General features: G+C 50.9%; 1 protein-coding gene across 1 annotated transcript; it reads right to left on the reverse strand.

The window, feature by feature from the left end:
* Positions 1–1907: 1907 nt before the first annotated feature.
* Positions 1908–13066, reverse strand: Amer3 (APC membrane recruitment protein 3). The gene is made up of 2 exons (XM_052745180.1): positions 12933–13066; positions 1908–6219 (listed from the first exon to the last, which is right to left on the reverse strand). Exon 2 carries the CDS (start codon positions 6198–6200, stop codon positions 3819–3821), a length of 2382 nt encoding a protein of 793 aa, XP_052601140.1. The 5' UTR covers positions 6201–6219; positions 12933–13066; the 3' UTR covers positions 1908–3818.
* Positions 13067–17895: the final 4829 nt, after the last annotated feature.

The following is a 17895-nucleotide window of genomic DNA, read 5'->3' on the forward strand; positions in this document are numbered from 1 at the left end:
AGAGAGAGAGAGAGAGAGAGAGACTCTGGCCTTGTCATGGGCTTTTGGAACATCAAAGTCCACCCTGAGATCCTTCACTCCTTTCTTCTTTCAGGCTACAATACTTCCTCCAATAAGGCCGCACCTCTTAATCCTTCTAATCCTTTCAAATAGTGCCACTCCCTGGTGACTAAGCATTCCAAAATAAAAAAATATGAGCCTGGGGTGGGGGGGAGATTCTTATTCGAACCACCACAAGGAGGAAGGATAGAAATTTGCTTGTTACTGTTTTCCTATTTGTGACTTCCAACTTTTTACCCTGTGCATTTATTTTTTTCCTTTTTAAGACTTTATTCTTAGTTTTCGTTAGGGGAATGCAGTTGTCTGTGTACGGGTATGTGCACCTGAATGCAGGTGCCTGAGGAGGCAGATGCCACAGGCTTCGGATCCTCTGGCATTGGAGTTACAAGTGTCTGTGAGGCACCCGATGCGGGTGCTGGGGGCCAAAGTCAAGTCTTTCACAAGAACGATAGGTGCTGTTGATAGTTGAGCCGCCTCTGCAGCCTCTCATGCCTTTCTCTCTTTCACATGAAATAAAACAATAAAATAGGAAAGCGGGAGGGTGAGAAGGGCTCCCTGTAGGTGCCTCTCCTTGTCCTGCCTTCAGGCCTTCTCTTGCTAAGATCTCTCAGACCCCTTCTATACCCTCCACCAACTCTCTCTGCCCTCTCATCTACCCTAGGCCTGACTCACCATGCCCCTTCCCCATACCTCTGTCCTCATTTGCCCTCACAAAGCTGTATAAAATCCACAGCCATGCATGAATGAGATGGACAGGAATGGTCAGAGAGAGGCTGCACAAATTTGAAGACCTGAGTTTGAATCCCTACCACCCGCATACAAATCTGAGTGTGGCCACATACATGCTCCTGTATGAGCCATGGCAGGCAGAGACAGGAGGACCATTGTTGTCAGCCCAGCCCCAGGTTCTGTGAGAGACCCTGTCTAATAGGAACAAGTGAAGAGTGAGAGAACAGGACAATCAGTGTCTGCCCTGAGTCTGTCCCTGACTTCCACATGCGCACACATGGGCACATACATCTGCACATACACAGTCATACATAAAAGAAAAACAAGATTAACCAGAAAGTTCAGAAGAGGAGGAGGAGGCAGATTTCTTCCACTTCCAGAACTTGGTTAACACCTTAGCTGGCCCTAATGTCCCTTCCCAGTGGGTCACCCTAAAATTCACAGAGCCTGGCTATGGTGGCATTAATTGTGCCCAAGAGAGGTCATCCTGAGGTTTAAGTGTGGAGAAAGATGGTCCAGAGAGAATTCACATCACCCTCCTCTGTTCTCCCTGACCCTGGATCCACTACAGACCCTGAAGGAAATCCTCAGGGGTGCTGGGATCATGTAGAGTGCCCCCTACCCAGGGACAGAACCACAGCCCTGGTTTCCCACGGCTCTGTTGCTACACCGCTGCAGACCACACTGGGTCTGGGACCACGTTTTTGTAACGTGTTGTGCTCTTGAGTTCGGATGGTTTGACACCATTACTTCAAGTTACTGCATCACAAGCGGTGGTAAATGAACACTGCCCTCTGCTTTGGGAAGAGATCTGGTTCTCAAGCAGACTCCTGGGGTGTGTGTGTGTGTGTGTGTGTGTGTGTGTGTGTGTGTGTGTGTGTCCAGACACTGAGTTTCAGGTATGCACCTATCGCCAATCTCTGTTCCTTTGCCCAGGGTTGGGATTACAGGCCCACACGGCCATGTGAATGCTGGGGATCTGGACTCCAGCCCTCACACTTTATCCATGAGCCACCTCACCAGCCCCAGGTTCCTGTTAAACCTCAAGACTGTTTCTCTCTAAATACGAGACCGAGAGTCACCGAGAAAGCAGAAAACAACACACAACACCTCGAGACTACATTCTTTCCAAAAAAGCATTTACTGAGCACTTTCTCTGTCGGGTACAGTGCAAAGCCCCGGGGCTGTGACTGGGATAGGGTGGCCTCCTTACTGAGCTCTCGGCCTGCTTACAGAAGACATGTGGGTGGCACCCCAGGGCGCCCAAGCCATCTGTGGCCTGAAAGAAGAAAGGGGTGAAGACCCTGGGAGTGTCAGCTGAGGGAAACCAGTGGATGTTCCAGAACCTACTGCATAGCAGAGTTTTTGTAGTAAGGTTTGGAAGGGATCTGCACACATTGCGTGTGCATGTCTAAGGAAGGTCCACAGCTGTGCCCAGTCCCCAGGTCTGAAAATGAGCATAAGATTTACCTCAGACTGCTGCAGGGGTCATGTAGGATGTTCTTCTATTTGTCACTTCTTCACAGCCAGGCTCAGGGATGTCCTGACGGAGTCTGGTCACAGGAGGAGAAGATGTGGGCTTCCCAGGTGAATGCCTCTGTGTCCGGGTTCACACAGCCACAACCTTGACGCCCATTTTAACCTATGGTGTGCGGCCCTCATCTCACACACGTCAGCCTTAGAGAGCTGTTGATGCCAATGGCCACGAGAACCTCTCTAGCCTAAATGCTGCCTCAGGCACTCAGGCACTCAGGCACTGAATGTGTGCTACCCATGGGGCCACAGTGTTTGCCTGGACCTCCTGACCCTCTCCACAGAAGCTGTATCTGAAGTGTGACCTCTCCAGCAGCCTGTCTACCATAGAATCCCGGTAATAAATATTACAGCTCCCTGTCCTCCTCATCCTTTGGCTGCCACTGATTATTTTGGCTGAGGTAGAATCAGATCCTTGACAGTGAGGATGGGCCCTCTGTGCCTGCCCTCATGCTGGTTCAGAAGAGATGCCGATCCTTCCCGGGGACACCAACCACCAGGTCCTTTCATGATTCTGAATGCTTGGGTGCTGTTCATGTGTTACTTTCAAGTCAGGAGTGGTGAGCACAGCTCCATTCAGAAGGTTTCCTGGAGAAGAGATGGTAATACTGAGAGGGTGAGAGGGGCAGAAGCCAAGGCCTTTGCAACTCCAAGGCAGAACAGCAGAGGTGGGAAGGAGAATGGGTGTGTTCCAACCCAAGGCCTCAGAGAACGAGTTGAAAGAAGTCATTGCTTGCACAGAATGTCCTATGGCAGAACCTGGTGGTACTGACTAGTCAGGGTCTGGCCAACCCCGACAAAGCTGTGCACATGCGCCATGCTGGCTGGCTCCAGCCTGTGGCTGAGGCAGGGCTGGTCCTTGTGATTCCCAAAGAGAAGCACTGTGACACCGCAGTGTCCTGCAGACTCCTGTCCTGTCCTGGGTAAAGAGTAGGTTTGGATGAGGCCAGTGGGTCTTTGTGAAGTCAACCCCATGAGGTTCTCTGCTTCTTGAGCTATTAGCCCTCATCGTTTTCATAGACCTCAGAGAGATTGGCTACCCCAGTCTTCATTTACAACATGAACTGCTTTCTGGTCATCAGCCTCTTTGTTCTGTGGCATGAGGGGCAGCTAAGCACATACAGCTTCCAGCAGCCCTGGGCTCAGACAAGGATTCCTTCATCTCATGCCCTCTCCCTCCCCCACATGCCCGAGCCCTGTTGTCTCTACCACATCAGGGAAACGAAGATGGAGATTCTGGTCCTTGGTTCTCCTGAATGAGGTCGTGCAGATGCAGCTCCTGCAGAAATACGAGCCTGTCCTGTGGGTGAGCCGGAGCCATGGCTGGCTTGCAAGCCCCCACTTTCAGTTATCCACAAAGAAGTCTGTGTCAGGCCAGAAGGCCATGGCAACTACGTGAAGGAGCGACTTGCCACTGTTTGCTGTCCAAAGAAAACCCCAGGATTTCTGGGCAATAGCCACAGAACCTTCACTGGGCAGCAGGGGCTCAGAGTGACTCAGGACCCCACTGAGCCTCTATCTGGAGCCCTGGGACTGAGCTGCTGGGGCTGGTTGTCCACCGAGGCACAGACCTGGGTACCTAGCCTGGAAGGTTCCAACTTGAGCTGGCTCAGGTCCAGGAAAAGGTCATGACATCTCTGGTCCTGTGGGTTGGCTGGGGAGGAGAGGCCACAGACAGCTGCTCCGTCAGGAGCGTTGCTGCTTGTCGGTTTCTTTTGCACAGTGTTGGGACCCCAAGCCTGAGGCTTCCAGAAGAGCCCATTGCCCCTATCCTGTCTGGGAGAACGGCCGTCTGGATAGATTTGCAGGGCTGCCACGTGGGCCACGCAGCCTACAAGCATGGACCCTGGATCAAGAGTACTTCCCCCATGCCCTGGTCTTAAGGGGCCTTGAGCGTGCCTCTGGCTCGCAGGTATCCCCAGTTCCTTCCGAGAGCTAGCACAGGTGGCAGGGTTTAGAGCTGTGCTTTTCCTGGAAATGCCTGTTGTCATGGTAGCTGCAGAGGAGGACCGGCCTTCGGAGAGGGCTTGTGTTCCTTCCTCTAGAGAGCCATCCTTAGATGGGACACTAACACCCCTTGCAGGCTCCCCTTGGACCTCACGCTCTCTTATAAGCAAGTCTTTGGTTCCTAGGTGTGCCCAGGGCTCCTCTCTGCTGGGTGCCAAGCATGTCCTGGCCTTGCCCATATCTAAGGTCTGGTGTTCCTTGCCTTCTAGGCTGTCTGTTGGTCCCCTGAGGGCTCTATGGGGGTCAGGTGGGGCAACAGGCTCCCTAAGGACCAGGGCAGGGGTAGGGGTAGGGGTAGGGGCAGGGGCAGGGGCAGGGGCAGGGGCAGGTGGCATCCTGCGCAACCAGTTGACAATGCCCATGGTGATGGCAAGTTCTGTGTCACAGAGCTTCAGCAGGCATTCCTTGCCCTTCCAGGTGCTCTGCAGGAAGCCCTGGCTGAGTAAGTCAGGGCCGGGCGCTGGGGCCAGGTTCTCCTCAGCTCCCACATGGAAGCTGCACATAGACAGCGGGGTCCCCAGGGCAGGCCCTGAAAGACTCTCAGACACACACAGGTCATCATCCAGGATTGGGCCAACAGGGGCCTCGCTGGGGTCATAGAAGAGTTCATAGAGGGCATCCCCACTGTAGCTGTCCCTGGGGAAAGTGGCTGCAGATGTCCCAGGGCTCACAGCTTCCTTTTTCTCCTCCTCAAGGCCCGGTGAGAAGGAGTCATAGTAGCCTTCGTCACTGGTGGACACAGATTCTGGCTGTTCACTTTTGGGGGTACCTGTGTCTACGGAGCTGGCTTTGGAGCCACTGGGGGGACCCCTGCAAGGCAACAGGGGCAGTTCAGCTAGCCCAGCTGCATCTAACCTGAGCGGGTCTGTGTCTGTCCCCTGGGGACTCCTCAGCCTTGGGCCCAGCAGGGCACGCTGTTGCTGCTTCACGGAGCGATTCACATTGTCCCAGAACTTGGTGAAGTCTGACGCTTCATTCTGGGCAGGTGATGCCAGCTGCTCCATACTACCCTGGGAGGGACCACAAGGAGTTTTGCTGTCCAGAGCTTGGGGTGAACGGGCTGGGCTCTCCGGACCTTCTTTCATCTCCACAGATGGCACCGAGCTCCCATCTGCAAAGATCTCCCCACAACCGGTAAGCGAATCGAAGCTTTTGAGGGAGGCCACATCCTCACACAGGGCGCTGCAGAGGTCAAAGGGCGAGTCGGGCAGAAACTCACTGTCAGACAGGTCCTGGCATAGGCTGTCCAGCCCCAGCCCCTCCCCCATGGAGAGGAAGGGTTTGCCTTGCTGCGCTGCAGCACCCGATGGGGTCCCAGGGGACGACAGGCTCTTCCCCTTGGCTGATAGTGAGGCCAGGTTCTCAGTTTTGCTCCTGCGGATGTGAAACAGGTTCCGAAAGCACTTCTTGGACCTCTTCAGGGAAATTCTTTTTCTTGGGATGCTCTTAGCCACCGCTGGCACGAAGGGCATCTGGGGCACAAAGTGGCGGTAGTCAATCATCCGCTGACCCCCAGGGGTCTCTGGGAAGCTCATGCTGCCCACCATCTGCCCTGTGGCGGCGGCGGCCTTCGCGGCCCCCGGCACGCTCTCATGAGTCTTGCTCTTCCGCACCAACTTGAAGGTGGTTCCGCAGAGCGGCCCGGGACCCCCTTCAGGATCAGACTGGATCTCTTTGTTGGGGCATTGGCCACACCCTTGAACACGGGGACTAGTTTGGGAACTCTTCTCTCCATAGGGTCTCTCTCCTAGTGAGAGTGACCAAGGACCTGCGTCCTCCTTGGCTGGTGCAGGGGCTGGTGGGTCTATGAGTTTCTCGTGGGAAATCTGCACGCTAGATTTGATGAAGGTCTTGCCTCTCCTCAGCTCCATGTTGCCGGTGTTCTTGCCACTGTGGAGGAAAGCAGAGGGCATTTAGTGTCTGTGATGATCACCCTCTGGTGTCAGTGTGACTGGCTTCAGAATCATCATGAAAACACTTCTTTTGGTGTGTCGCTGAGAGGTGTTTTTAAGAGTAGGTGAATTGAGATGGAAAAACACACCCTGAATTTGGAGAACAACAAGCTGAGGCCCCAGACTAAACGGAAAAAAAAAAAAGGAGACAGACTGAGGGGTAGCCTTCAATTCTTTTGGCTTCTTGATTGTGGCTACCATGTGACCAGCAGCTGCCTCTTGCTTCCCCACCGTGATTGTATGTATCCCTCCAAACTGTGAGCCAAAGCAGCCCCACCCTTAAGAAGCTTTGGGCAGGTATATTGATACTGCAACAAGAAAAGTAACTATTGCCATATCCAAATGTGTAAAGTCAGGGGGCTCTGAAAGGCCTGCTCACCTGTCCTCACACAGCTCACCCGTGCTCACACAGCTCACCCGTGCTCACACAGCTCACCCATGCTCATACAGCTTGCTGGAGTCCGGTGCTTTAGCCCCGCTGGGTTCTCCATGAAGAGGGAAAGAGGAAAGGGAGCTGGGACACCACCACCCCGCCATACGGCTCTGCTTTTATAGAGGCCCAGATCTGTTAAGTCCCATGCCTAAAGGAACATGGTAAGAACCAAAATGAGAGGTGCCTGGGGTCTGGACATGGCCCAATCCCTGCATTTTCAAGTTGCCCAAGCACTCTCTAAGCTCACGGGTCAAGTCAGATTCCCATCTCCAGGCCCAGTCATTCAACAATACCACCTCTATCTGTTATGTAGCTATTTCTTCTCAACTGAAATACTCTCTCCTGGGGAGCCTGGGGCTCCTTAAGCCATAGGAAGTAAACAAAACCCACAACATCCTGAAATTTACAAGATTCACACACACACACACACACACACACACACACACACACACACACACACACCCCTCTCAGTTATATAAGCGGTAACAACTGTTGGTCATCTGTGACCAGCTGAACTGCCTGCAAGTTGTGTGAGCTGCTTTAAAGCCACTGCCACTCCTGAAAGCGATCCCTTCCCTACACTGTTGTAAGCCACTCCAATGAACTCACTGGTTCACTAAGTTAGACTGCAGCGGAACAATTTATCTGGTCTGTCTCTGGTGCTCTAACTGGTGAACAGACATTTGTCGGGATCTCCCTAAGAAAAGCCACACAACACCCTTACCCCATCCTCAGGAGGAACGTATCAGCCTTCTGAGAGCAGGAAGGACTCAATTAAGTAGGCTGCCTCCCAGGCCTGAGGCAGCTGATCATCATCCGTGGGAGGACCAGGCACCTGCTGGGGAAGCTAAGACTCACTCCGTACAGAGACCCCTCAAGCGAGAGGCAGCTAAGAATTTCACAGGGTTTGCAAAGCGTGAGCCAGGTGAAGAGAGAGCCTCGTGGCAGGAAGACATGACACATGTCACAGAGTACCACAAGCCAAGAGAGCAGGCGGCTGTCACTCACTGGCAGATACTGCCTGGAGTCCATCTAGGGATGGTGTCTGACGACCAAGCTAAGTTCATGGGGAAAGATGCTAGAGTTGGCATTGGGAGTGGCGAATGTGCTCGTGACTCAGTTGTTCTATCAAAGCTGGGCCTCATCTGGCCGTATTCCAGGTTCCCTGAAGCGGTATTTGGGTCTTCTGGTGAGTGGGTGGAAGCAGGGACATGAAGGAGACTGGTGAAGCTGGCCTCATAGAATCAACGAGGAGAGGTGAATGGCAAGAGGCTGACCAAAGGGGCTGAGGGTGGAGTAAGGGGAATGCTGTTCTGGAAGTGAAGTTAGAGGGTCTTCCAAAGGAAGAAAGACCGGGATTCAGCAGACACATTGGAAAGGGGCAAGAAGAGAATCCTGACAGTGGAGGCCAAGGGGCCTGCACCAGGAACTGGCTTGAGAGAAGAATCTGATTTAGAACATGCTGCTGCTCAGGGTAAATGTGTAGAGTCGGAGAACCCTAGCAAGAAATGGCAAGGCCAGAGCATGGCTGGAGGACATTCTGAGCTCTTCCCCTAACCCCGGCAGAAAGTCTCTCTGCCTGTCCAATTTCCTTTCTTTGGCAGTAGCCTGAAGGTCAGCCTCTGTCAGTCTGGCTAGAGATACCGAAGCTGAATCCCTTCACTCTCTGGGGTTGCTCTGTGGTCATCCCCTGCATTTGTTCATTCCAGCCCCACCCCTGGGGGGGGCGGGGGAGGACGCTGCAGCAGGTTCAAGGCCCACAGATGTGCAGCCCTGGAAACTGCCCCTAAAGATGCCTGCCAGCGGCCTCCAGATCGCAGCATGACAGCCATCAGCTGACAATCGAGGCTGGCCCGAGTCCCTGAAGTGCTCCTGCATGCAGCTCTGAGTGGGCAGGAGGGCCTGCCTCAGCTCTGCTGGCAAAGTTACAGAGACTTATGGGCACACTGACTGAGCTCCTTACCACCTGCTCACACCTGTGGGTAGCACTTCCGCCCCTCCAAGTGACATCTGGGACTTTTGGCCGGAGAACAAGAAGACAAGTAGCCTGTGAGCTCAGAAGAGCCACAAAACCTAGGCTTGGCCCTCCTTCTCCCATTTGGCTACTCTAGTCACAGAACACCAGCTCTTGGGCACAGTGCCTCAGGTGCCATGTTGGCTTTTCAGCCTACAGGGAGATGGCATGGCACAGTGCCTCGGGCATCTTGGTCTCTGTTCAGCTTGCTGTGAGATGGCATGGCTCAGTGCCTCAGATACCATGGTGCCTTTTCAGCCTACTGGGAGATGCATGGGCTCAGTGCCTCAGGCACCATGGTGGCTGTTCAGCTTGCTGGGCGATGGCAAGTATCCAAGCCTTTCCTACCCCAAACCTGCAGATTTCTACTCAAAACATTCCACCCCAGACATTCCTTTATGGGTCTGTTGGGCTCCGATGCACACGGCAGAGTATTTATTATGCAAGGACTAGTACTTGTACATTGATAACACCCACCTACCCAAGCAGAAAGCTTGGCCTGTAAGCTTGTAAGGGACAAAGTACTGTAGTCATCACTTCACAGAGTATGAATTCCGGAAATGAAGAAATGGCTTAGAGGTTAAGAGCACTTGCTGCTCCCTCAGAGGACCAGAGTTTGGTTCCCAGCATCCACACTAGAGAGTTCACAATTGCTTATAACTCTCAGCTTAGGGGTAGGGGTAGGGGGATATGATTCTCCCTTCTGGCCTCTTCTGGTACCTGCATTCACATGCATGTACTCACACACACACATATTAAAAATAAAAGAAATCTTCTTCAAAATTCAGCTTCAGATAAGCCAATAAATGGACCCATCAGTGGTAAGGCTGGGACTTGAACCTGTGAACCAATGACTCAAGGTCTCTACCTCCCTCCACTTCATCCCCCATCACTCAGTAGCCCAGGCTGGTGTCATGCTCCTGCCTCAGCCTCTGGAGTGCTGAGATTACAGGTTGTACACTACCACATCCCACTAAAACTATCTTTTGTGAGAAACCTTAAAATAGATTCATAAATGTGTTCTCACGAGGAATTTTGGAAAACACAATGAAGGTGAAAGCCACAGGCTCCAAGGGTAACTCGTCCAAATTTAGAAAAATGATAATTGAAAGCAGTGTAATTTTAATGGAGATATTCGTTATGAGATATCTAGTTTACTCATGCTTTCCAGCGTTTGGGGGGGGGTCTATTTTAGTTACTGTATCCCTGGAAATAGTTCCATCAGACCATAGTAAAGATTATTTCACTGTATGTAAAAGTTTGCCCCTGGAAGAACTAAACTGTTTGGACAGAGATCTCTTTCAGAAAATCTGCTGGTTTCCAGCTCTCAGAGTGGCCAGCTGAGCTAAAATCAGGAAAAGATGGACAGTTTATTCCATTCTGAACGTAAAGAGTGTGATGATCCTGTACTATAATACAAAGGATTGGACTCCGTTATAGTGATACGGCCAAGACCGCTCTGAGTTTAACTGCACTCCACATATGGTAAAAACAAGTGGGGAAGTTCATAACCGTCCACTGGAGACATCAATACTGGGCAGTGACCTGTCACTTCAATCACTTTGCACATTAAAATGTTTAGTCCAGCTTGTCTCTTTGGAAATGTGGGCGGAAGGTCTGCTGCCTGACGGGAGCTGTCGCTTTCCACAACAGCCTTCAGGAGCAGAGTGGGGTTTGTTCCGATGGCCAGATGCTATTGGCAGCACTGCCTGAGGGCAGAGGCTGAACGTGTGTAGGTTCTCAGTCGGAAAAATGCACACTCAGTTTGGTAACCCTGTGGCTAACAGCCTGTCATGGGAAATTCATGACAGGTCCTTCCCCAACACATGCCGTATCGCTGTCTCTCTTCCCCAGGGTTTTCTCTCTCATGGTCTGTGGAATTCAGCCACCACTGATTTTTTTTTATTCTAGTGCTTGATACTGCTCCAGAACAAGGTTTAAAGTTTTTTTTTAAAGCCCAGCACTGCAGCAGACAGTGGTATTCACTATTGCATCTCTCTCTCTCTCTCTCTCTCTCTCTCTCTCTCTCTCTCTCTCTCTCTCTCTCTCTCTCTCTCTCTGTGTGTGTGTGTGTGTGTGTGTGTGTGTGTGTGTGTGTGTGTGTGTGTGTGGTTTGAGGAGTGATATTTTGTGGGCATGGGAATCAGAAGTCAGCTTCAGATGCCGTTCCTCAGGAACCATCCTCTTTGCTTTTGAAACAGTCTCTCACTGGGACCTAGAGCTTACCGAGCAAGTGAGGCTGACTCCCAACAGTGAGCCCCAAGGATCCACCTGTCTCCCTAAGTGCTGGAATTTGAAGTACATGCCACCATGACTAGTTTTTTTTTTTTTTTATGTGATTCCTGGGCATTGAACTCAGGTCCTCACACTTGCATAGAAATTTTAACAAAACTTGTATCACTCATTTGTGCGAGTATGTGTGCATGCACTAAAGTACCAAGATGCATGTGTAGAGGTCAGAGGGCAACTTGCAGCAATCTCTTCTCTCCTTCCACTGTGTGGGTCCCTGGAATATGACTCAGGTCACCAGGCTCCACAGCAAGTGCTTTTACCCACTGAGTCGTTCCAGAGGCCCTCACAGCAAGTCTTTTACTGACCAACTTTTCTCCTCAATCGCCATGAAAAGTCTTTAAGGCTCAGGTCTTCAACTCTAGTTGACAGTCAAACATGATATTACTTATTTAAATGAAGTGTTTTAAATATTTGAAGCATTAAATATTTAAATATTGACCCTGCATTTCATTTGATGAAACATCATGTATATCAGTTTCCTAAAGAGGATGCTGGTCTGGAGATTTTAATTCTACAGATGCAATTTATCCTAATAATTTTCTAAGACAGGCCTCCCCTCAAAGCACTAAAGCTAAGCCTCTCATCTAAGACGAACCGTCAACCTCGGTGAGATCAGAAACCATGCAGTGTATTTATTTAATCAGTTCTGTTCCAGGGATGTGCTGTTTAAATGGAAACCTAAAAGACAGCAGAAGACATTCAGTCAAAAAAAATACAGGAGGCATATTCCAGCCCGTGGACACACCCTGCAAAAGGCCCCCAGGACAAGGGAGAGAGACATGTCTAAAAGTGGATGCAGTCATCAGGGTAGCAGGAATGGGTCCAAGTCAGGAGACCATATCTGACCTAGGTCCCAGGAAGGGCCTATGAGGAGCTACAGGTGAAAATAGAAAATTGGGAGAGAGGTCAAGAGGAGGATGGATGCGAGACTGCCCCAGGGGCCAGCAGAAAGGCCATCACAGAGATGTTTATCTCTGCTTCTGATGTTCAGCATACCAGGGCGAGACTTTACTACAAAATGAACGCTTTATGAAGTGACCCCTCTAGTCTTTTTCCATTTGACCAATTTTAGATCAGCTACCTAGGATTTTCTTTTCCCTTTGGAAGGTAATCCTGTGTCTTTCTCTCCGTGTGTGTGTGTGTGTGTGTGTGTGTGTGTGTGTGTGTGTGTGTGTGTGTGTGTGTGTAAATGATCTTACAGAGCAAAATTAAAAAGAAAGCAAATCCTCAAGGCACTACATAGCCAGGAGTTTTGGTATTTGAAATGCCTCTCCCGTGTCTACCCCACCCCCACCCCCACCCCACATCCCCACAAGTCACAGCAGGCAGTGAACTATGAAGAGATGTTTAAGGAAGAGCAGGTCCAGGTCAAGTATCTTGCCCAGCGACTTCACTGGGGTTGGGATTTGGGTAGTGGAGGCTAGGGGGCAGTGGTTTGTCTCTGTGGCAGTATGCCTTGTTGCTGGTGTGGTGAAGGCCCAAGTGTGATGGAAAAGCTCTGGTGTTCTGGGGTGGGGGTGGGGTGGGTAATAAAGCAGAAATAGAATCTGCGGCGAGAGCCACCCACGAGTCCACACTGGGGAGACAATGGGCCCTTTGGGTGGAGGTCCTGGCCCACCTCCTCCGAGGGAGCCCCCGCCAAGTGGACAGATGGACCACTGTAATCTTACTCCTTCTTCCCCAGACCCCTCGTCCGCGGTGACAGCGTTTCCCCCATTACCTAAACCAGTCACCACGCTCAGCCCCCAGGCCCCGCGCATCCTCGCCGAGTGGAGGGAGTGCCCATCTTGGCCCCTGCACTCGACCGCCCATGGCAGAGAGCGCTCAAACGTTCCCGGGGTCCCCCCAGCTCCCGATGAGGACCGGCGAGGCAGGGGACCTCCGCAGCCTCTCGGGGCCTCGGGCCACTTACCGCTGGGGCTGGGGAGTGTCGCAGGGCGCGGCCGCGCCCGAGTCAGGCAGCGAGTGCGCGCCGGAGCCTCGCGTCAGCACCACGGCCAGCTCCAGGCTCCGCGCCGCCGTGGGGGGCGGGCCTCCGGGCACCCGCGCGCAGAACCAGCCCCGGCTGCTCCGCGCTCGCTCGCTCGCTCGCTCGGGAGGGAGGGAGGGCGGGGACGGGAGGATGCTGGCGACCTGCGGAGGAGTGCGAGGGGACTCAGCCGCCGCCGCGCCGCCGCCACCCAGAATCGCTCGGCTTGCTGGCTTTGTTCTTGGTTCTTTCTCTCTCTAGCTTTCTCCCTCTACCCACTCAGCCGCTCCCATAATGCTGTGTGTGGGTTTTGCATCCTTAAAACCCTGTGGTCCCTAGTCCGGGGGTGGGGGGGTCCTATAGCCCAGGAGACTACAGGTGTGGGTGCCCCGCCCCCCTGTATCCCGGAGGTCCAGGGCCGGCTGACTCCTGCTCTCTCCAAAAGGCGATGTCACACGCAGCCTCTCTAGCAGTCCTAGTCAAGAGTCAGGATTCTGAGGCTTGGAAAGAAGGGGCAGGCCAGTGCAGGAAGGCAAAGAATCTTCCTTATGTACCCTTCTTGGAGCTGATTACATTATGACCAAGGAGGGGGGAAAAAAGAGGCGTTTCCCTTCCACGCACTTACTGTGTGGTCTGCTGGTGCTGTCCCCTGGCGCAGCCTTGAAGAGGAAGCATAAGCGATGTGGGGAGCCCCTTCCGCAGAGCTGAGAACAAGGGTCCGTAGGCTGGGTTCAGTGTCCAGGGCTAGGCTGGCGAGCAGAGATAAAGGGTGGAGTAAACTGCACTACGATTTAGGTGGTCTTGTCGCCCGCCCCAGTGGAGCCAAGAGTGGGCAGCTCAGTGCCAGTGTGTGTGAAAGGCTGATCTCAACAGGGGGCTAGCCCAAGGGTGAGTAAGCACAGGCAGAAAGAGCAGTCGCAGAGGAGACAGTTAGGTTTGGGCTGAGGACCAGGGAAAAGAGGGCCTGGTGACTGACAAGGGCCACGCCTTTCCTTGAGCCAGCAGGCTCCCTCTCTGTCCTACATATGAAAAGCCCCAGCAAGCCAGGTATGGCAACCCTTGAGTCTGCGGTGCTTTGGTAGGTCACAGCCAGTTGAAACTGCTCTATAATTAGTCAACAGAGTCCAGAGGGACTCCCTGACAAGATTTGACAGCCAGAACGACCCTCCACTTCTAGATGAGCTGCACAATTGAATCTTCTTTCTACCCAGTGACTAACTTAGCTACACACACCTCCCTTACGTGTGTGGTGTATGTGTGTCTTTGTGTGGATGGGTGGATGCACATGGACATGAACTGCAAATGCCCATGAAGGCCAAAGACTGAGTGTCTTCCTCAAGGACTCTACATTGTCATTATTTCGGGACAGGGTCTCTCACTGAACCCCTGGACAAGAGCTCATGCATTTAGTTGGACTGGATGGTCAATGAGCACCAAGGTTCGTCCCATTGCCCACCACCACCACCACACCCCCAGCCATGGGTTACAGACCTGCACTGTGGCACCTGGATTTTATGTGGGTGCCGGAGATTCAAGCTCAGATCCTCATGATGTGTGTCAGGCACTTAAGTGGCTGAGCTGTCTCCCACACCTTCTGCTCTATTTGAACTGTGACTGTATCTGCGTTCTCTCTTTTCTTTTCTGACACTGGTTCCCTGGTGACTTGACTGTCCTGAGGGCCAGTTTTCTGGCCATTCTTCTTTCAGATCTCCCACACTCTGAGACCAGAAGTCTATAGCATGGGTGGGTTCAGCTGCATGGGTGGAGTTAGAGTCCAAGTCTGCAGCCGTGAGGGGCCCACATCTAACGGATCTTGGGGGAGGGGAAGTCTGTTTTCCCATGTTTCTTTATGTCTCTGTGGCATGGGTCCTCCCCCACACCCAACAACCCAGTACAGACTGGGACTCCTGAACCTTGCTTCTGACAGACAGTCCCAACTCTGCCAGCCTTCCTCAGCAATATAGAGTTCCACTTGATAAGATTTTGAATTTTTATTGGCAGTTAAGTGAAGAACCAGCCTGCCTCCATCTTAGGCTTAAAAGCCATCTTATAGTAAAGGCAAACTAGGTTCATTCCTGTTTGTGATTAAACCTCTGTTTTCTCAAAGATTGGGCCATACCCCACCTGTAATCTTAACTACAAGCAGTTCTGTACTGCCTGTTCCAGGAAACAGCAGCCATGTCTTGGTTTCAAAATGCTGTTTATAATTATCTTGCAACCCTACCTTTGTTTAAAAAGGTTTTATGACCACCTATGACTACCTTCTTATGACTACCTGTTGTTATGACTACCTTGTTATGCCCACCTTGCAACCATGTCTTTATTTCAGGAAGGACTAACTTGTTAGGCTTATATTCTGCTCCTGTAATCATGCCTATTTTGCCCAGCAAATCCCCCATTCAGAAACCCCCTACCTCTGAGCTATAAAAGTTTTGTGTTCCTCACATCCAATACTGACCTCTTGAACCCCACCTTAGGGGAGGCAGCCCTTGTACATGAATTTTAAAAAGCATGTTTTAATTAATTTGGCCATGATGATTCAGGTCAGTGGACTTTCTTCTCCCATCTTTGGGTTTAACATAAGTATGTGTTTATTTATTCCTAGGTAACATGTTTTGATATCATTGAAATGTCTTTACTAAATTTGCATTAAAATATTATAAATAAATTGACATTACACACCGAAATATTTCAGTATTTATTTTAAAAATAGTATTCTTATACTAACAATATCCCTAGAGGCATCTGCTATCAAAATCCACACAGTCAAAGGGGGAAAATATAAATAAATTAGCAATAGTAGATTGATACAATGGAATAACTTTTGCTGAGTGTTTTTTTTAAATCTATACATGCAGACATAAAGAAACATGGCGAAAAGCTAACAACTGGAATTTCAACTAATGGTGGGAACTTTGTTTTCAATGTTTTCTGTTTTCTCAGGTTCATTATTAAACAGAATAACAATGTCTTCTTTCCACAATTGTCACAAACTTCAAACTCACAGGCACATGGTCTACACATCATGTGGTGAGGATCCTTCTCTGTCTCTTCTTCTAACATAATTTTTTATTGATTCTTTAGGAATTTCCCATCATGCACCCCAATCCCACTCATTTCCCAGTCCCTCCATGTCTGCCCTCCACCCTGTAGCCTCCCCCTAAAAGAGAAAATAAAAATAAGTAATAAAAGTAAAACATTTTGCTCCTTCATCTTTCCCGCCTCTCCATCATAAATTCTTTTGTCCTCCTGGCTTTGGGAGATACAGTGTGTCATGCATTACGCCCTTTTACCCAAACAATTTCACTTGCAGATGCTCATTGCAGAGTTGTTGGTCTGATTCAAGGACTCTGGCTCCCAGTACACCATCAATACTGGACCCTCACCGAAACTTCTCCTGGATAACCTGCTGTTGCAGTCATGGAGATCCTGCAGCTACAGTTCCACAGGATCAGTCTCTCCATGTGCTCCAGCAGGTCATAGATGAGGTAGATGTTGGGGTGGGCCAATTCAAAGTGCTGGATATGGGCCTGAGTGGTAGCTGAGTTGGTCATTCTAGGCTTCCACTGGGATTGACCCCTTCAGGCAAGGGTCAGGACAGCTCTTCTGTGCCCAGACCGTTGAGGCCAGCTCTCCTGAGCACATGGTGAGGGCTGGGACCAGCTCTCCCGTTGGGGTGGTCGGCCAGGGGGTAGTGGTTCTCCCACGACTGTCAAAGGCTAGCGCCAGCTCTCCCGTACACACACCATTGGGGCCAGTTCTCCTGGGAGAGGGGGATGCTCTCCCACTGAGGTGGCTGGTGAGGGCCTGGACCAGTTCTCCTGTGCCCAGGCCACTAGGGCTAGTTCTCCCTGGCCCCCGATGATAACACAGGCCATGGACATCATCCCAGACCCCAGCTACAGTAGTCCCACAGACCCAGACATGGCTCTGGGCTGCAGCTCAGGCTGGACATTAGCATGGCCTCAGGTGGCAGCATAGGCCACCCATATCAGCCTGTTCCTCACCACTGTTGCGTCTTCAGTTCCGTCTTTCTCCACAGTACACGAACCACTCCACCTCACCTTGTCTCCATTTCTTCACCATATACCTGCTCATCATAGTGGCACGCGCCTGCCCCGACCACAGGGCCCTGGGTGGGCCTGTGACTGTCTTTCCCCCGTCTCTGTCTCTTATGAACACATGTGCCACACTTTTTAGGCTTTGACAGTGGTTTGTATTTGCTGTATTTTTGCACCACAAGAATTTATTTTTAAATTACTTCTTAAATTGTAATTAAAATATAATTACATCACTTCTCCTTTCCCTCTTCTCCCCCAACCCCTCCCATATGCCCCCTCCCACTCAAATTGATGATCTCTTTTTCTTTATTATTCTTACATGCATAAATATATAAGTACAACCTGCTCAAACTATATATATGTATACATACATATATACATATACATACATACATACATACATACATACATACATACATATATATTTGGGTTTTTGAGACAGAGTTTCTCTTTGTAGCTTTTGGAGCCTGTCCTGGAACTTACTCTGTAGACCAGACTGGCCTCAAATTCACAGAGATCCCCCTGCCTCTGCCTCCTGAGTGCTGGGATTAAAGGCATGCGCTACTACCGCCTGGCCAGACTATTTATTGTTGCTTGTGTATCTATGATTTCAGAGCTGGCCATTTGATATTGGATAACTGATTAGGAAGCTCTTCCCTGGGAGAGATGAAGTCTCCCTCTCTCAGCAGTCACTAGTTTTCTGTAGTTCATCATTTAGGGGTAGGGCCCTGTGAGATTTTTTTTCCCTCATGTTAGCATATCAGTTGGTGTTTTCATTGTTGAGTCTTGCTTAAGCAGCCACACTGTTGAGTGATCATGGGCATAGCTTTCCTATCATTTCTAGT

This window comes from Peromyscus californicus, unplaced genomic scaffold, assembly GCF_007827085.1.
Source record: "Peromyscus californicus insignis strain IS unplaced genomic scaffold, ASM782708v3 Scaffold_19__1_contigs__length_69161282, whole genome shotgun sequence".
NCBI classification, from domain to species: Eukaryota; Metazoa; Chordata; class Mammalia; order Rodentia; family Cricetidae; genus Peromyscus; species Peromyscus californicus.